Below are 21,060 nucleotides of genomic sequence, written 5' to 3' on the forward strand. Positions count from 1 at the left end.
AGAAATTTTTAGCTTTAAAATTACTAAATGCTAGCTTTAAAAATGCTTCAGATATAGGAATGAATACATGTTAACTTTAATGTAGCTTATATTTTTTAGTTTTATCTTTTTCATTAGGGTAGAAAAGGCTTTTCTGGCCCCAAAGGCTTTGTAAGTGTGATATTTCTCGAATATAAATAATAAGGTAGAAGGAAGTTCTAATGGTTTTGCTATTTTTCTATCATTTTTATTAATGGTTCTGTACAGCTTTGAAGATCTATTGCACTCTGTAAGTGCTAAGTATTATTTAATAGTAACTGTTTAAAATGACTGAAATAGAAAGGGTTATGGTCTTGGGGCCTGATTAGGGAAATACCTGAATTTAAGCTCAGTCATTTACTGCCTCAGCCCATAAGCCTTAAGTGTGTCTCTCTAGGGGTATGACTTTAGCATTGTTTAGGTTTTAAAATACAGTTCTGGGTTGTGAAGGACTAATGGAAAGTAGGAACAATGACTGATTAATTACTTAACTAAAAATCTTTCTTAAGTAGAAATAATGGAATTAATTGTAGACCTGAAAGTATAAGTAAAGGCACTAAAGCTGCCTTACAGTCAGGAAGGTTTAGTTGGTTCATCTGTGAATTTGTTTATGCAATTTGAACCTTATTCAGCATGTTGTAGTGCTCATGTAACCTCTACTGTATACGGCTAATTTGTCTGAAATAACTAGCTTAGATTTTGTCCAGTTTTAAAACATGGCACAAAGTAGTTTCTTTCTGAAGAGTGTTGCCTAAATCTTGGAGTGTTACACCTTAACAATACCTCATGTGACCAAATAGTGCTTAAATAATACTGTGATAGTTACCATATATAGTCCCAGGCAGATGTTATTCCCATTGTGTTGAAAACAAGGAAAAAGTCCTTCTTGCCCAGAGAACTGCATCATTTTTCTTCCTTTCTTACTATGCGCTGTATACAAGTGTCCTTCCAGCTGAGATCATGCTTCTATGATACATTAAAGCTACTAATTGCATGCCTATATTCTTAAAGTTGCTTGCCTTAAAGAACCATTCCTTGTTTCCACACATCACAGGTGCTTAATGAATGCATTCAGGATATTCATAAGTATCTGAACATATTTGTCACTTTAGATGACCAAGTTGTGATCTATATACTGATTTCTTTTGTAGCTACTCTGTTGTAATCAATTATAGTTGAACTATACTGTAATCACAACTAGCTAATATTTAAAAGAGGAACAATAGGCTTCAGTCTGTGCGCTTTGTGTGTGAAGTCAAAACCTATTAACCAAGGCAGGCTTTCAGTTACTCTGCTAGTTTTTAACTTTCTGGTGTGTTCTACAGGCATTCACACACAGAGGGAGGGAGGTGTATGAAGTTACTTTTACTGAATACTACTTCTTTCGCAGTGAAATAATTGCTTGGCCTTTTAACCAGAAAAAACTTCTTTTAACCCATAGATGTTAAAAAAAAATAAATAACAAAAATTAAAAAGCTAGCAAGGCTTCTTGGATAATGGGAAAACGCTGGGGTGAAGAATACCGAAAGTAATTTGTTATCAAAAACCAGACTTCTTTGTTTGTTCTGTTTTGTTTAGTTGTTTCAGAAGCTTTTAAGTTATTTTAATGGTTATCTAGATATGTCATCACTGCCTAAAAAGCATCCCTTACCTACATGAGTTTGAAATAGGACTGGGAAGTCCAGATTGGCCCTTTTAGCAGGCATAACCTTTTAGCTTCTGGGAATGTGTCATCCTATGAGCATTACAGTGCGTGTGTGATTGCCCTTGATGTAGACATCCCTGTCTCTGCTTCAGACTAGCCTCTCGCCCACAACTTGCATATGCAAATTGCACTTCCATGGAAGTGGAATGCTAATAAATGCCCAGCCTTTAGAGGAGGCAGAGGTATATGGGCTCTGTTAAGGTGTTTGATTCCCCTTCCCCCCATCAAAAGGTTAAAACCTAGGAAGTCAAATGTCATATTTGACCACTAATTGCTCCTTTTGTGACTCCCTATCTGGATTTTTTGCTTTATGTAAGTTGCTTGCAGTTTATGGGACTGCAGGATAGACACAATGAAGTCAAGTAAGGGGCTTGGTAGATAAAAAAGTGGGGAATGTGAGCTCCCAGAATTCATTATAGAATGGCATTATTCCCATCAGTGACGATTGTAAGAGTTAAAGGAAACTTGCCAAAGGGTGAGAGTACTTGAAGTTTGAGAAGAGTTTAGTATTAAAATGTATATTGGTTAAACTTGCTGGCTTTGAGTTCTTGAAGCAATGTATGAACAAGAGCTTACAGTCAAACGAAATTCACCTCCCTCCGAGAGCAAGCCACAAGCCAGTTTCTTTGTCAGCGTTGTTGCCTGTTGGCTACTGGAGGAGAAAAAGAGGACTGCTTCTGTGGGGAGGGTGTGATTGTATTAAAAAGTAAATATATAAGTATATTCTAATGCTGCAGCTTCATATTGCAGCTGATTAACCTGACAGCTGGTTCCCTCTGTTAGAGGTGGGCACCAGTCCCTTGCCTGTCACTGAGGCTGGGCTCCTGCCTCCTTTATGTTGATATTGCAGAAGGCCTGTTCAGAGAGTTCAGTATTTCATCTCAAGTAATTTATAGCTCCCCAAGACAGTTCACTAAGAAAAAAGAGGAAAGGAGTTATCTCCCGTGTTGGCCATTAGATTAGCTGCAGTAAGAAAAATACTGTCAGGGTGGACTTCCATGGGCAACTGGCTGCTCTAAGGTTGTGCTCCCGTTGAAGCAAACGGTCTTGCTCTTCCTTCCTGGTTTCAGCCGTAGCAGTGAGCTGGATCGGATTCTGATTTAAAAGAAATCTCAACTTCAGTGTCTATGCTGTGGTTTAACTCCAGCTGGTAATTAAGTACCATGCAGCCACTCGCTCACTCCCCCCTCACCCCGAGGGATGGGGAGGAGAATTGGAGAGGAATGTAAAACTTGAGGGTTGAGATAAGAACAATGTAATAATTGATATAGAATAAAAATGAAAGAACAATAATAACAATGATGACAGTAACGGTTATAATGAAAAGTGGAAGGGAAAGAATAAAATCCAGAGGGAAAGGAAGAAAGGAACACGTAGTGCACGGGGCAGCTGCTCACCATCCACCCACCGATGCCCGGCCAGTCCCTGAGCAATGACCTGCTCCCCCGGCCAACCCCCAGGTATATACACCCAGCATGGCGTCCCATGGTGTGGAACACCTCTTTGGCTAGTTTGGGTCAGCAGACCTGGCTGTGTCCCCTCCCAGCTCCTTGTGCCCCTCCAGCCTTTTCCCTAGCAAGGCCTGAGGAACTGAAAAGTCTCACATCAAAGCCAGAGCACAGCACTGTACCAGCTCCTAAGAAAATAATTAACTCCATCCCAGCTGAAGCCAGGACAGTCCACCAACACCCCCCCCCACCCCCAAACCTAAAACCCAACATCACAAACAAAGCACAGCACAAATAATCTGCAACTTTTGAACTTTATTCAGCATGTCATAATGCTCATGTAACCTCTGTACTATACAATTACTCTACCTGCAAACAAACCCAGTTGATTCAGAAAGCTGGTTTATTTCATTTCTGTGGCAGGAATGGGTGGAATCACACCTTTTGGCAGAGACAGGTAGTTTGATCAGTTCATGCTGACAGAGAAGCAGGGAAGTTAGAGGGGAAACTGAAGAATACAGTTTCAGTTTGTTTGGTCATGTTCAGATGTACACAGCATTTCTCAGCATCTTTGTGTGGTGCTGGAGCTGTAATGGTATAATTTACCTCTTTGAAACAAAACCAATTTTATTTACCAGAGTGTTAGTGCATTTTTTATTAAACTTTATTAGGATAGCTTGACTTTCAGACTAATTAAAACATTACTGTTTGTCTTGTTTCCAAAAAGACTTTTTTTTTTTAATACTGCAATTACTTGGCTAAGAGAAGGAGTAATTAAAGTTATTCTCAAGTTGCACAATTTATTTTATTTAAAAATGCTTTATATAGTTTTTAGATGAAATTATAAATGTTCACTTTGGAACTACCTGAAGATTAATAGTGATGCATTTGAAATGCATTATTTTTTTATTGATTCTTAATGTAGTAAATTACTGAAGTTATTTGGCAGCAAACAGAAGTAGCCAGTGATGTTGTTCACATTTATTTTCCTGATAGCGTCACAATTTGCATTAATTGCATTGCAGCTGCACTCACTTATATTAAAAAGCTTCTACTATAATTAATCCTTTTTATTTCAAATCATTTTGGCACAATTTCTAGCAATAAACACTCATAAAAGACAGACACTTGAAAAATAACATACAAGTTTCTTCAATATACCTATTGCTGTTTTTTCCTGACAAGGAATTATTGATAGGCTTCTAGGATTAAGTGTTGCAAGTGGCTAAGACTTAAGACCAGTTTGAAAAATGCTAAGTGGATTATTTTGCATAAAAAATAGACAGGTTTTGAATTTGTGTAATTAACCTGTGTTTAGAAAATACCTTGATTTATGTCTACATTTGTATTTCAGTTGCATACATTATGGAAATTTAATTTATAATCCATTTAGCTGATGTGATCATAGTTTTTAGTGCTATCATTTATTAGTCCTTGTATATTAAATGCTCTAAAGGCTTAAACCTGCCTTGTGTAAAAAATTACACCTCTACATTTACATTTTATGAGTCATAGATGGAATTCTATTTTAAATTCGGGTAGCTTTGATATATTTAAGGAATTACAATAGCTTTATTGTTACTAATGCAGGAACAGCAAACAGTGACCTTATACATTGCAAATTAATGATTTATCCCTCTAGTTTGCTTTTAAAGTCAACTATACAAATGAGGATTTCGACTTCTACACCTTGAATAAATCATATAGCTCTAAATATAATGCACCCTCTGGCTTTGAACTCGTTATTCTCAATTCTTTCTGCAAGGTCTAACTCACCTCATAGAAATGTTCTTTCAAAGGTTTAAGGAATTGTGTATATTTTTCTTAACGTTTTTGTTGGAATATCATTGAGTGATTACAGCTACATTTATTCTTCTTTTTTCCTTTTTTCTGCTCATTGTACTTCCTTTTCTAAGCTTGCAGCAGATTCTGGAGGAATTAAGGAATGACAAAACACTGCTCTTGAAGACTAAAAAGAGAACAAACGATGTTACGTTGATGATGCCTTTTCTGATCAGCTTGGCAGGGATATTAATGATACTGTAAAGATTTGGTTGTCATTGTTAAAGATGCTGATGTGGCAAACAAACTAGACAATGGGAAAGGCCAGGCACAGCCAGCATGTTTCAGGAATGGCAGCGGTCTCTTATTTTTCCTTTATTCATGTAGGCTTTCTCTAAATAATACCATGCTTTCTCTTTCTAGTGCTGAAGTCTCAATCTCACCTTGTTTTGAGAGCTCCATATGTACTTTTTTCTTCCCATGAACAAGAAGCTGTTACTTATTGTATGAAAAATATGCAAAGTTGCTATGCTTTACATTGCAATGTGGTCATACAGTAGATCAACTGAGAGTGGTATTGCTGGAGTTCTGTGCATTTTTGAAAATTGTTGAGGAAGCTCTCAGTTTGCAGTAAAAGTATATTTTTTGTGAGTGCTGCATATTCAGGTCAGGCTCACTTTTGGTTCAGCAATTTTTTGACAGGTGTAACAGTGTCAGGCATAGGAAGGGTCGGATGTACGGTACTGTCATGACTGGTAAGCTCCTGGTGGGGAAATTAGGATGGTTTGACGATGCCATTAAGCAGTAGAATTCACCAAAAAGATACAGCCATGAGTCTGTATAACATGCAAGAAAAATAGTTTATTTGGATTAGTTTTAACTGTACTGGTTTTACATAGTTATTTTAAAGGGGCTGACTATTTTACATGTAGCAATTGTTAAGAATGAGAGGATACTGCTTGTGAAATGCTAATGAAGGTAGGGATGCTAACTTTATATGGAAGATATTCTTGATGCAGTTGTGTTGTCCTTCAGCAAACTTTGCTTTTCTTGCCAGTCTATGCAATTAATACACTTCCTGTTTGTTATCATACTTTAGGCAAGAAGATTAATGTAAGTCACCACATAATTAATTTGTAAAATTTAGGAGCTTGGTATTTCACAAAAATACTCAGTTTTCAAACTTCAGATGAATGCTTGTAAGTTCATGCAATATCTGGGCTATTGCTATACCAGAAGATCCTATTCAGGTACCAAATTAAGAAGGAATTACCAAAATGTTGAGAAATAAATAATAGCCTTTAGAATTCCTGCATGTACAACAATAAAATATAATGTGCTTTTCATTGCTGTGTTTTTCAGGCTCTTTATGAAAATATGCTGGTGGAGTTGCCATTTGCTAGTTTTTTCCTCTCAAAATTACTGGGGACAAGTGCTGATGTGGACATTCATCATTTAGCTTCACTAGATCCAGAAATGTACAAAAATTTGCTTTTTCTCAAGAGCTATGAAGGCGATGTGGAAGAACTTGGACTAAACTTCACTGTGGTAAACAATGACCTTGGGGAAGCCCAGGTAAGAATAGCTTTCACTTTTTTTTACTACTGATGAATTGTTACTACCATGACTAATTAATTTTTAAAGTGATAGGAAATAACTGTTGAAGGTGCTGTGTGTTTTGAGGCATCATAGGGATTCTGACTCAGTATTGGGAATAGACAATAACTAATGTGTGCTTAAAAAAAACACTTTTGATGACAAGTTAAAGGTCTGGTCTTTTACGTAGTAAACTATAGTGATTATTTTCTAACAAACATACATGAAAAGTTCTGTTGCCCAAGATAATTTCTTCAACAAAATATTTTATGGTGTTTCTTTAATTGCTCTTCAAGTAATTGCAAAAGTTAGAGGATATGTAAACTGTAGAAGTACTGTCTGGTTTTGGAATCAGTTAGAAATCAAAATAGTTTTAAATGATAATCACCCTTTATTGTGAGATAAGCATTGTCTCCTTTAGCTGTCATTTTCAAAGTAGAGGTCCTGAAATCAGACCTTAAATATTTTGGGGTTTTTTTGAGGGGTTGAGACACCAGGTGAGTCAGGAGGGAGAAATGGGCATTCAGTGCTTCCAAAAAGCAGTTAGTTAGGGCCAGTTAGTTAGGTCCTTAAGTGTGAGTTTTAATGCAGTTGTACTATATAATTTGATTATGGCTTTTATTTGCTCTGTGTGAGTACTAAAGATCACTTATGTTCATAGTAGAAAATAAACGTCACGAGAGCTGGAAAAGTGTGCCTTTATGTGCTCTTACAGTTAATCTCCTTAGTTAAAGTATTTGTCGTACTTCCTTTTTAATTTTTGAGGATTTAAAGTTGTGTACTACTTGTGGTCTACTTATACTTGATTATGGTATTTAGTTTTTTGATCCAATTATTAATAGACCTGACCACATTATGACATGCAGCATCATCTGAATTCAGCTTTGTTTCTAGTGGAAGAAGCAGAGACTGTAAAAGGGGTAAGCAGTTCTCTTGAGTTTGCCTGGCAGGGAAGCCTGGGACTGTGCACATCTTACAGAAGCAGCAGCGAGATGCAGCAGCTAGTCCTGGAGATTGTTAGGTGTTCTCTGCTGCTGCTTAAATCATAGCAAGTTTGATGTCCAAGACTTCTGCTTTAACAACATCAGGCTCAGACTTTATCTTGACTTTTCTGTCATCCATTTCCTGTTGTTATGGGAGATCCTAAAACCTGGACTGCATTCAAAACAGTACCCTCAGGTTTGCGGTTCATGAATGGTACTGAAGGGGAGAGTCAACAATTGCCTGGTACAATACATCTTTTTTTCCCCTGGGTTACACTCCCTATATGAAAACTTCTGACTGCTGTCTTTAGAGAAACACTCAAAAACTTGAAATAAAGGCATGTGATACAAATGTATGCGAAAGCACGTTCTAGAACGCCTACTCTATTGTACAGTATTGTACAGAGAGCGCCTGCTGCGTTGCAGCATGTGCTGTAAGTGACGGATACCAAATTGTGTTCTATCTGCGTATTTGGTTACGAGGTTGCAAAGCACACAAGACGGTACTCTGCAATATAACCTAGAATTTTTGTGGAGGGCAAGAAAAATCTTTTGTTTGTATTCTAAAGCCATTCATTTCAATGCACTTAAAGTAATAGTTTTGTTGATCACAGCTAATATAAATGCAGTTTAGACTCTAATTAAAAATAAGTAGTAGTGAATATTTTTGGGAGAGGTTTTGGTGTCCATACTTCATACATCTACTCTGTATGTCCTCAAAAATTAGCCACACAAATTAAAACCTACCTTAACAAGTAAAGTAGAAGGATATAGAAAAGAGGAAGTAGCTCAGAAATAACATAAAAGGAGATCCAAATTAGAGATGATGTCAGTTCTACCTACTGCAACAAAAAACTGTAAAAAGAGAATTTTAACAAACAAATTAGGCTTGGCAAGAATCCCTTTGAGGGCTACAGCTTGTATTATCAAGGCTTCTGATTTTTAATTGTTTGGAATTACTTTAAAAGGAAGATTAAATAGTGAGTTTCTGAGTAATTAAATGCAATGTAAGTTAAACTAAATATTCTTATGCTGTTTTGCTATGTTTACACTTGGAGAGAGAACACTATAACTGTGAAGTATTAATCATCTTTTAACGAGACTGCATGTTTAGTGTAGTTCAACTAATTGTTTCTTGTCACAGTCTTCTGTGTTTTAATGCAACAGGTTACTTTTTATTCTTTGTTTCATTGCCTTAATAAACCTTAATAAATACATTCTGTCTAGTATTTGACTGGTGTAACCATTGCATACTAATATAATAGTGTCAAGGTAAGGCTAATTCACTTTGGGAAAAGAGCTTAATTTGCACTCCTTATGTTGAATGCACATTTTCTCTAGTTTTCAGCTAAACAACCACTTTAGTGTCTAATAAATTAGTGCCCAATAAATGCATCATAAATCTATCATTGTAAATAGCTATCCTCATGACAGTGTCCATCCAGCAACTGTGACACAAAAGCATTATCTGCAATGAAAGACACATTCAAAAGAGGTTCTATTGCCTCGTGTCAGTAGTAGAAGGTAAAATTCTATTATCAGCATATTGATTCCAATCCTGTAATGTGCTTTTAGATCCCATTAAACTATTGTCAAAGTGCATTCACCAGAAGTTGAAAAAGGTACTTAATAATTTGCACATTAGACGGCTAATTAGGGGAGCTATGCCATCAACCTTATTTTCCAACCCCAAATAGCTTTAGTTTTTGATAAAGAACTGTATAATGCAGTGATACCAGTTGAGATTTCAGTTGTTGGATCTGCTGCATAAAATGGTGGCCAGTAAAAATGTCTCAAAAGAATGTCAGCCTACAGTTACAGGTGCCTTCAGGAAGCTGTGTATATTGATTTTATTTTTCCTTTTATCTTGTAGATTAGATGGTGATAAAATAGTTCTAAAATGCTTATAATAAGTGTAAGGTTAACAATTCCAAGAAAATACCTCCTCTTTTCAGACCTCCCCCCACCCCTGCAGTGAGGAAGGTGAGTTTTGTGGCTGTCCAGGGGAAGAGAGTAAGATTCAGACATGTATTCCTCATCCTGCAAAAATGTTAGGTTCTGTACTGCAGGGACTGTTCTAAAACAGTGATTTTTGAGATTACATGGATTGGAACAGTTGAATGTGATCAGAATACTTCATAATCAGAAGACTCCATAATTAAAGTGTAGAAGAACAAATCCACAGTAAAGCACTATAATATATATAGTAGCAGTTTCTATGAAATTCTATATAGTATAGAAGTCAGCGTCAGGACACCTTTGGCTTTTTAAACAGATGTGATTGCCATTGCTGTTGCTGAAAATATGTTGACTCACTAAAGGAGAGTTTTTTGACTTTAAATTTTCAAGCCTTAAAAATAATTCTGAAACTGGCTGTCTTGGCGCCTTCTTTTCTAGGATACAGTGGCTTAGATGAATGATTTTGGAAGTGTTTCAGAAGCAAAATATTTAAGTTGAGGCTGATCCTTCTCAGGCAGATTTATAACACTAATGGCAAATGCATTCTTAGGCATTCAAATGCAATCTCCTACCTGGAACTCCTGCCTGAACATCTGGAAGGCAGATGACAGGGAAAGAAAGAAAAGCTTTATTGACTTGTTTTCAGAATGGGGAAGAACTTTAGGGGTGATGTGAACAAAAGTGATCAGAGTCTAAGAGGGAAGGTAAAATATTTTCATCTGTCATAAAAACAAGTTTGTAGGAGTTCTTGACTGTCTGTAAGAGTGCTTTTTGAAACTGTACTGGAGATTCTATGATTATTTGAAGACATACATGTTTTCACGCACAAGAAAAGAGTACCTAGGTGGCATGTCCATTATCCTTTCTTGAAATATTTCCTACTTTCTAAATGTTCCCTTTTTCTCTGTTAGCTTGGGATGCAGCTGCCACTGCCAGATCTGTGTGAGCAGCAGCTGGCATGAAGTTTGTCTACCAACAGAGACTTGCAATTTTCTGTCCATAATCACATTAGAAATCAACTTTGTGTGACAGATTATTATCAATAAGCTAGAAGATAAATACTCCGAATTCTTCTTGACAAATAGTTACTCACTGTTTTCCTCTTCATTATTGTGATAACGTTCAAAATAGTAGCTATAATAATGATTGAACTGTTCAGTTGAACTGAAGCTATACATAAAATAATTTACTACTTTTTTTTTAATAAACTGTGGTGGTTTTCTTGAATAAGAATGTAAATGCAAGTGGATCACTTTTTTTTTTTTTAAGTAAGCGTGTACCTGGAGAAACACATAATTGAATTTGTAGCCACGAAAACCCTAAGTGCATGTAATTGTAGTTCCAACTGTATCTAACCTTCAGAGGCCTAATGCAATACTTCTGTCTATAGTACTAAAAAAAAGCAAAGCACCTTTTCTTGCAGATTTATAGAAATATGGGACTTTTTGTATCCTACTTTGATATTTCGCCTTTATTTTGAACACATACTTTGTGAATATGGAATCAAATGCAGTTATCTGTGGTATTGTCTGAATGAGCTGAATACTTATCTCAATAATATGCATGAATTGATTGCTTTAAAAATAAGTAATTCTGATAATGAACCAAGTTAAGATGATTTTTAATTTTTTTTTTTAGATTTACAAAATAGAAAATAAGGTGATGACACCAGTCTACACGTTTTGGGTAGTTTTCTAGTTTTGCCCATCCTGTGTAACCTGTGTTATCATCTTGCACCATCTAGTGGTAAAAATTGGATGGATAAAAATAAAAATGCAAGCTGAAAAATCTTTCAAGATGTAATAAATTGTATTGTGGCCTTTTTAAAAAGGAACTCTTCAACAATCACAGTGTGACAATTAATTCCTGACATTTAGAATTAGATGGGAATTCTACAACAGTTCCTTTAAAATGCCATGAAAACACTGAATGAGTAGAAAGCGCATTGACATTTACTATGGTTTTACTGCTACCAAGTGATACTACTTTCTGTCTTCTGTTTTACATCTGTCTTAGCTTTTATGGCATAATATATTTATTATTCCTGCTACATTAGCCTTTTTGTATCAGACTGTGATGATACTTTGACAAAACGGTAGTAGGAAAAATAGGATTTCTTCAAGTATTTTTTCCTCTTTTCTAAAAATAGTGGTCAGAAAGAGTACAGTGCTCGTTCTTCCACAAATCAAAGGAAAAAATCACAGGGAGAGAGAACAGCTTTTACATACAATGATTACAGCTTTCCCGACATCCGTAGACCACCGTGGAGACAATACTGCTATAATGCAAACATAAGCATAAATGAAACTGTGCCCTGATTTCTATTTGCTGACACGCAAGGAAAGTCAGATGTTTTACTTCACCTAGTGCTGGCATGAATCTTAAAACACAACAGTTGTCTAGAACACCCTGCCAGTAGTTCCCTTTGCTATTTTAGGAAGTCAGTTCAAGCATCCTTTTATGTAAATACTGAGCTCACAGAAATTATTGTACACAAATGGAATAATAACTATTACTTAAGTTATTGTTGGTGTCCGTATTCTTGAGAGAAGCTTGATGAGTTAGGTAATACAAATATGCTTTAATACGGCCAAATTCCATGTGTCCATATGTCAAAGAGAAGAATTGTATTTGGTGAAATAACGACAGAAGAACAACAATTACGCAGTTCTGCAAAACAAATAGAGAAAATTTGTAGTTAATTACTATTAGCGTTGAGGTCTCAACAGTGATCAGTGCATATGGAATAGCATTGGTAACTCTGACCCTGTAACACTGAAGAGAACAGGAATTTAAATAATAAGTAAGAGAAAGCTTTCTGATCTTGTTAGGCTTTGTAAAAAGGGTATTTTCTAGGAGGAGATTGAAGGAACTTGACTGACATTGGTTCAGTGAAAAAAGATCCGGGAAGATTAATGAAGTTGCTGCCTGTAAGTAATATGTCATGGATATAAGCTATAGGACAATATTGAAATAAGAACAATAGGTATGAACAAACTTTACCCATTTGACTTGAAGTGGAAATTAGAAGTTTCTAATCATTAGATGAATCCCATTATTGACTAACTTTCCAGGGACAATAGCAAAACTACTATGGTGGGATGAAACGCGCTACATTTCTAGACTGCATTGTTGGCTGCAGTAGCAGAGAAAGCTTAGCAGTGACCCCTTCTCATCAGATGTTTCCACTGTGGTATGGAACATGTCCCATACTTCCATTAATACTCCTTTTGGACTTTGACCAGTAAAAATATCCTCACCCTCTGGCCAGTCCGTGGCACCAGGTACTGGCTGGTATCCCCTAGAGCGGCCAGCTGCATAAGTGCCAGGCTCCACAAGGGCTGGGCTCCAGGGAAAGTGTGGTTTAACTCCAGCCAGCAACATCCCCTGGGGATGGGGAGGAGAATCGGGGAAAAATCAGGGAAAAGGTGAAACTTCAGGTTGAGATAAGAACAATTTAATAATGGAAATTAAACAGAAATCATAATAGCAATTGTAATGAGAAGGAGGGGGGAGAATAATAAAATCCAAAGGGTAGGAAAGGGAAAAAACCCCAAGTGATGCACAGTACAGTTGCTTACCACCCACTGACCGATGCCCAGCCAGTGCCTGAGCAGTGATCAGCAGGCCCCAGTCAACTCCCCCAAGTTTATATATTGAGCATGATGTTCTATAGCATGGAATATCCCTTTGGATAGTTCAGGTCAGCTGTCCTGGCTGTGTCCCCTCCCAGTTTCTTGTGCCCCTCCAGCCTTCTCACTGTCGGGGCCTGAGAAACTGGAAAGTCCTTGACTTAGTTGTTGATAGGTCATTTTTATACTAAAACATCAGTGTGTTATCAACATTATTCTCACACCAAATCCAAAAAACACAGCCCTGCACCAACTACTAAGAGGAAAATTAACTCTATTCCAGCTGAAATCAGGACAGAAAGCTATTCTGCCTCTTGTGTTGGTGGCTCTTGTCGAAGGGAACTCAGAAGGGAACCAAGCTAATGTGTGCAGGGTATGAAACAGTCAGTTAAACTGACATCTTTGTTTTATTTAATTCTTCAGGGAGTAAGGCTTAAGCATAGTCAGTACTGCCTGCACACAGACATGGTAGAATATTAATTAATTTTTTTCTATGGGCGTAACAAAAGCAAGAAGCTCTCAGCTGAAGGATTAAAGTGGGAAGTAAGACATATTTTTAACACCTATTGTAATTCAGGTTGTTCTAGCTTATCAAGGAAAGTGGTAAATACTCTATCACATGGAGTCTTTATACGAGGATTGCCTGTCTCTCTAAATAATGTGCTGTAAGTCATCTGTGGATTTATTGAGTTAAATATAGGAATCTTCAGACAGAATCCTCTGGCCTGTTATCTGGGAGGTCAAATTCACAGATCAGAATGTTCACTTTTGGCCATAAAAAACTATTAATCAAGTGAAAATCTGAATTCTCAAAAGCACTGTGAATTTTTAATCTTACCGTTTTTCATTTTGCTTAGTACTGGAACAGCTTACATTATTGGGAAGCATATTAAAAAGAAGCTATTCACATGTTTAATTCTCTGTGCTTTAAGGATGCAAACATGCACAGACTGAAATGCACAGTTGTTTAAAAAAAAATTGAAAATTGCCAATTCCAGAGTGCAGAAAACCAAACATTCTTTTGAAGGGTTCAGAAGGTGACAGTATCTCAGCTTTTCAGGTTTTTAATCCTCCTCTTAGTTCTCTAATAATTCCTTCCAATTGGGCTGCTACTCTACAAAATTATCCTCATGTAGTAAAGAATAGAATATGTAAGGGTCTTCAGTGTGTTAGTAATAACAACCTTTGATCCTGGTTTATATCTTGATGCAATTAACAATATCTTTGGTTTGCGGTTGTTTAGGTTTTTTTCATTAAAAATTCTTCTGTGTTGAGGTACCTTGGTACTTGAAGGACAAAAGTTAAGCTTTCCAGTAGAAAAAACAAGGTTTGGGCTTGATATGTTTGTTTGTTTTTTACTTTTGCTGAAAGTACTGAGCATGTATAGCTTGGATTTTGAATGGTAGGAGTTGTGAACGCTTATCATTCTGTAAATTATGCTTGTATCAGAATCTTGATTTTCACTCAGCAGACATTGCTTTTACCATAATGTGATCGTGTAGAATTCGTGATCACTGGACAGTTAGAGAAGAGCCTAGCAAGTCAAGCACAGCTTTCCTAATCCAACTGGAAGGAGAGTGCTCTGTGTGAGCTCTCTGCTTACACAGGCTATCGTCTCTTCCAGGTCCCTTACTAGTGTAAGGGAAGCTGGGGCAAGCTTGCCAAGGGGCAGTTTTTCACCCTAGTTTCTGTCTGACTGGCAGTGGTGAATTTAGTATTGCATACTGACTGCTATAAAAGAGATCTGTCTTTGCCAAATGTGTTTTCTGGTAATAAACCACAGGGCCATGCAGTCAGCTGCATTAGCAGCTGGATGTCTAGTTCTAAAAACCGGATGCTATAGAATATGCTCTTATGAGTAAACAGAAAAATCAGTACCTTTATAACTTGTTGTAGTCTTCTATCTTAGTTTGAGGTGAATATTCTTGAGTATATTCTAGTAAACTTCAAATATATACATCACTTACTAGAATGTTTTGGAGTTCAATTTTATGGTTACAGCACACAGAATTAAAAGTTTACCGAAGTGATCAAAACTGTTATGTTTATAGGTGGTTGAACTGAAGCCAGGTGGAAAAGATATTCCTGTTACCAGTGCTAACCGAATCGCGTACATCCATCTGGTGGCAGACTACAGGTTAAACAAACAAATTCGACAGCATTGCCTTGCTTTCCGTCAGGGACTGGCCAATGTTGTGAATCTTGAATGGCTTCGAATGTTTGATCAACAGGAAATACAGGTACTTCTGCTTAAAACTGCAGAAACCAATTGCTTTAAAGTGAAATAAATGCTAATTTTTGCCTGTAATTAACTGTCTAATTTCCTTCACTGTTAGGTTCTGACTTCTGGTGCCCAGGTTCCTATTAGTTTGGATGACCTTAAATCTTTCACAAACTATTCAGGTAAGCATATTTTACTGAAGTAAAAGAAAGTATTATGACTGACTCCAGAATAAACAAACTTGCTTTTTATCCTAGCTTGTAAAAAATTTTGTAGGGTCATTCTTGTTAACTTTGGCCAAACTCTAGATGGGCCTGAATTTTGGAAGACTGGGTAAAATTACAACCTAATTTTATGAATGCTGGGAAATACAGGTATGCAGTTTATTTTATTCAGACACTTAAATAGAAGTTTAGAGCTGGATAATAAGAGGACACGTAATTCCTTTCCCAAATGCATGTTAGTCAGTGATGGTGTCTGCCATGAAAATAAGTCTGCAAATGCCTTTGGGATAGTTGGTTTTTTTGCTCTGCATTTATTATGAATGTAATCAAAAAGTAGCTGCTATATCATCAGTTCACATCCGGGCTTACCTCAAGGTAAGTTGATTCATTAAACAACATCATGAGTCTTGCAGATTTTGGAAACTCTTGGAGTAAAAGGCAGTAGTCCAGAGTTACTAGGTAAATGCTAAACTAAATAAAATTAATTTAAAATAAGTAGGATTCAGTGAAGAAAACTGCAGTTAAGAAGCTGAGGGAAATAGCTACACGAAAGCAATGAATGAGAAACCCAAAATGCAGTGATCAAAGAGATCTGTAGATACTGGAAGTTAGCAATGTAAGCCCACTGGTTATAATATTTTCTCCAAGCTTTTCAAGACTGATGCTAGGTTTTCTGAAGAATTTATTTCTTACATGAAACTATTCTACCTATAAATCATTTAAATCTCATTACAGGTGGCTACACAGCAGACCATCCTGTAATCAAAATATTCTGGAGAGTTGTAGAAAGCTTCACTGATGAAGAAAAACGCAAACTACTCAAGTTTGTAACAAGCTGCTCTCGACCACCTCTTCTGGGGTTTAAGGTATATGTCTTCCCAGCTTCCTGGCAAGTTTTTGTAAATGCTGCAGATTGAGACAAGCTTTTTTGTCTGTGGGAATTTACAGTTTGAGAAGAACGTTCCTCTGTGACTACAGAAACAGTTTCAATGCATTTGCATGTATGATCAGTATAGTTTTAAAATACTTAATGAAATGTTGTTCTCTTGTCTTCTATTTCAACTGCAAAATTTGATAAGCTACAAATACATCAGTTAGAGCACTGAACTCTTTGTCATGGAAGATCCTTGATGCTGTTTCATGTTACTGTGCAGAAGCAGTATTGCTACCAGTTTCAAGGAACAGGTTGAGTTAATGATGTCTTTCAAACCAGGCGAAAGAGGATTTAGGGTATAAAAGCAGCCATTAAAATTGAACCCTTTAAATTAACCATTTGAAGCAGGAGATGTTTTTCTTTCTAATTACTGTTTATCTGTTTATAGGGTCACAGTTCATTAGCCTTTGTATCTACATATTTTGCTGATGTCATTAACAATCTAGTGAAGCTTAAGTATGCAGAAAACTTGTCTACTGCTTATAAAACGAAAATGCTGATGCAAGTTGAAGGCATTTTGAAACTGAATTCTGGAGATACTCTACCTATGAGTTTCAGCTGTGCTGCAAAATTTTGGTTAAGAACTGGTCATGGACTTTATTTCTACTAAAATTTGGGAACATTCAGTGCTTTTCTGTAAGAAAATAAAAGAATAAATTGATTCAAGGCAACTTCTGGTTGCCTCACTTTTAGTACAATAGTCAACAGTGTGTTTGCTGTTGTACTGTTCAGTAAAGTTAATACAAAGGTGGGATTATGTGGAACAAATACAGGCATTGCATCATGCAGTTCCTTTCAAGTAAGAATAATATTTGTTGCTAAACAAAATTTGAGTACATGTACTTGTAAAATTTTCACATCATAAGGTACTGTGGTACACTTTTTAATTAGCAGTGGATAGTAACTAATTTTCTACATTTATAGGTAAAATAGGTAGATCAACCCATAAGAAATAAATTGCAGGTATTGTCAAAGTCCTGAAGGCTTATTAACTGTTTTGTAAAATAAGTGGTGTTGAATTAGCATTTTCTCATTATAGAAATACTTCAGGGACAGACACTAGCATTTTATATAGGAACAAGGAATTCAGGTAGACATAATAGCCTGGAGGTGAAAACAACATACTTTGAATTTTGCACAGTTTTTGCTTGAATTATACTGTGAAAGTTCATTCTGGTGGGTTTTTTTTGTTGTTTTGTTTTGTTTTAATCAGCATTTAAAAAATACTGGAAAGGCAAATGCTAGAAGAATATTTTCTTAGCTTGAGGAATTGGGCCCTTTCCTGTGACATGTCCTGGGGGTGACACATGATAAAGGTGTCAGAAGTAAAAAATTAAACAAAAATCCCCACCTTCCTCATCCATACATACAACTTAGATACTTGTAGTACTTACCATTTTTTTCCTCTTATGGAATTAAACAAAATTAATTCTAGAATTTTTCAACTTTGGATTATTGAGTTTTTTCACGAATACAGTTTTCTTCTGGAAAACAAAGATGACACTCCAGTATTGAAATGATGGTTAGTCTCAGACACAGCCCTCTGAAATTTGAATGATTTAGAATATATAAAAGCAGATGTGAGTTATCATACAGTAGTGTGTGGATCAGTTACGAGAAGTGATGAAAGAATACTCCCAGTAGCTTAAACAGCGGCTTTTTTTCCCTATGCTGCAAAGTGATTTTGGAAGTGGAAGAGTTGTTTCTAGTGCTAAATTCTGCAGGGAAGCATGCCCCTTTTCCCTTGACTTCGATCTATCCCCTTATGCTGCAACTTTGTGATCTCTTCCCTTTCCAATTTTCCTATTTCTTTGTAAGCTGATGGAGGTATGCAGCACTGCCACTGCAGTGTGTGATCGCTCAAACCTCCGTTTAGTACAGTCGTGCTGTAACCCTCTGTGCAGTCTCACCCTCTGCATTATCCCCTCAGCTGCTGTAGCAAGCTCTCTGTGGTGGTGTTAGCATGTGGATAGGCAACATATCCTCCATCTTCAATACCTGTAACGTATAGCTCAGCCACACTCCATTTACAAGCACCTAGGAGAGGAATTGGCACTTGCTGTTTGTAATTTGTCTGACTGTTCCATGTGTCTACTTCAGGGTGAAATGAATCATGCCTTAGACTCCACAAGACATACTAACTAGATCCCCTTGAACAGTGAAGAGTGTCTGGGTTGACTACATTTGGATATGCAGGCAACAGAGATGGCTGTTTGATAACATGAATCCTATTTAGGGTATTCATTGATCGATTTATGTGATTGATTATTTAAAAGCCTGCAAGCATTTATCTTTAACTCTCAAGCCTGCAAGCTTTTCTCTTTAACTCTCCAGTCTATGTGAATATCACTGTACGCTACTCTTGCAACAGTTTTATAGGACAGTGTGGAATGAGACCAAGAAAGAACAGTGCATGAGACATGTAGTGAAGGGAGAGCTGGGAAGGAGTTGTATGGAAACAAAGTAAACAGAAGTCACTTTTTATATGTTTGTTGACATATTTTTTAATTACAAGGAGAGAGGAGGAAATGCAGATGTAGCTAGCCAGCTTTGAGGTAACCAGCGTGACGTTTGAAGAGATGGAGGAAATTAATCAAAAGTCTAAAAAATTAAGGCTGACAGTGACATATTAGAAAGAAGCCACATGTGGAAAGCTGAAGTTTGTGTGTGTACTTGGGTGGTAGGCCACAGACTGACTTTAACATACTTGGCTAGGAGAATTGGAAGTAAAATAGTCATCAAATTTTCAGCATGATGGCAGTAAGTTAAAAGATTAATTCACTGTGCAACGGACTTGTGAGCTCAGCCATGTGCAAGAGTCTTGGCAGCAGCCAAGTAGAAAGGCATGGCTGCCGCTCTGCTGGCAGCACCTAGCAGGAGCTAGGTCAGTACTTGCATGGTGCTTGCAGTAGTATCTTGTTAACATGTATTTACCCATGAACCAGGGGTTTGCCAGAAAAGGAAGTGGGTAACTGGTGTTGTCATCAGTAGTAGCATCTTGGTAGCCTACTGTTTATAGCTCTGAAGGAGAAGAGTGCAAAGTGGCAGGAGTGCTGAATATTGCGGGCCAAATAACTGTCTGAATATATTTAGATGTTAACACAAGCTATCTTCAAAATTTGTTTACAGCTTTAATATAAGTACTGTATTTTTCTGAGGAACACAGTTGCTGGTTCTCACTCTGAAACCTTCTGTACACTTTATATTGTGGAACCTTCACATTTTCTTAAAGTTAATGCATGTTAATTTAAGATAAGGCAATGTCTTGACATTCATAGCTGATAGATGACACAGTTTAACTTTGCATCATTTAAAAATTCTGAACTTTCACTGCAAAATTCAGACTCAGAATAACATTTACTAAAGCTAATTAAAGTTTAATAAGTTTAATAAATGTGATTGTTATGGACAAAAAAAAAGCCCCAACATTAAAGCATGGTTAAAAATTGTTAAGTTCCAATCAGGTCACATAATAAATTGATGATACTTTTCACTTCCAAACTATTGCAGTTTCCTGCTGTACAGTATTTAATTATGCAACAAATGGTGCCCTTGGCATGACACTTCAATTTAGAACTTCATTTTTCCATTTTTAAAGCTAAAGTAGGGGAATTCAATTAGCATTTTGAAAGGAACACTAAAAATGCAGCATTTTAGCCATGAAATACTTCTAAGGCCTCAATTTGAACAATAATTTAGCTTAGAATCTCATTGACCTTTTGCCTTTGGAGCTGGGATTTTTTTTCCAGTTTTTAAAATCAGAACTGTTTTACCTCAGGCAAGCATTTGATAAAATGAATACTTTCTTGCCAGCAAAGTTCTTGCAGTTCTTGCAGTGATCTAGAGGTAACAAATATAATTTTCACTATACTCTTTTTCTTAGAAGAAAAAAGATCTGATATTATTGAAACAGATACTACATACAAAATGTCTTACGAGTCTGTTCCTCAGATCAATAGTTACCACATCACTGTGCACATCAATATCATCCCAATAACAGCCAAGTGACTTTAATAATTACTCTGAAGAAACACTGAGTATTATTACTTTAAGTAAAGTTAGACCTTTATTTGGAGCTTATAAAGTACCTCTCATTTCAGAGTTCTAGACATAGTAGTGTAAATACTTGCTTAATCTTACACATGAACAGGTCTACTGAAGTCATTAGTACTGTTCATCCTGAAGTTCATAAACTGCAGGCTTGCTGAAAGATTAGTTTAAACAGAAGTCTCCTGAGGGCAAGAAATGCCTTTAGCATTGTATCAGATAATTGATTTCAATGAAGAAAATAACATTGTATATTGTGGTGAGTAAAGGAAAATGTTGGCTTGATACTCATCCACTGGAAGAATTTATTTTATATATCTGGGGCATGCTAACTGAAGTTCTAAAAGGAAAACACTGAAAGGGTATGTTTGATCATAGTTTGTTTATTCGGGATTTTTTTTTAATGTCACAAATCGATGTAGTATTACAACTTTATAAAATTTGTTCTTAGAATTGATCACTTATTCATCCTTTTTCTTAGAGCATCATTTGAACATGACAAATGCTCATG

General features: G+C 36.5%; 1 protein-coding gene across 4 annotated transcripts in view; it reads left to right on the forward strand.

Annotated features, from left to right (window-relative positions):
• Window positions 1-21,060, forward strand: part of UBE3C (ubiquitin protein ligase E3C) — a 77,768-nt gene that overhangs the window by 53,906 nt on the left and 2,802 nt on the right. For 3 of the 4 annotated variants that reach the window (XM_080385833.1, XM_080385834.1, XM_080385835.1), the window contains 4 exons: window positions 6,316-6,528; window positions 15,175-15,363; window positions 15,460-15,526; window positions 16,304-16,434. In XM_080385833.1, the coding sequence (XP_080241959.1) occupies window positions 6,316-6,528; window positions 15,175-15,363; window positions 15,460-15,526; window positions 16,304-16,434 (600 nt within the window). Of the gene's footprint in view, window positions 1-6,315; window positions 6,529-15,174; window positions 15,364-15,459; window positions 15,527-16,303; window positions 16,435-21,060 lie in introns of those variants that run through there. The other variant, XR_013927882.1, reaches the window with a different exon arrangement.

The sequence above is a fragment of the Falco punctatus genome (genome assembly GCF_963210335.1).
Source record: "Falco punctatus genome assembly, chromosome: 4".
In the NCBI taxonomy this organism is placed as follows: domain Eukaryota; kingdom Metazoa; phylum Chordata; class Aves; order Falconiformes; family Falconidae; genus Falco; species Falco punctatus.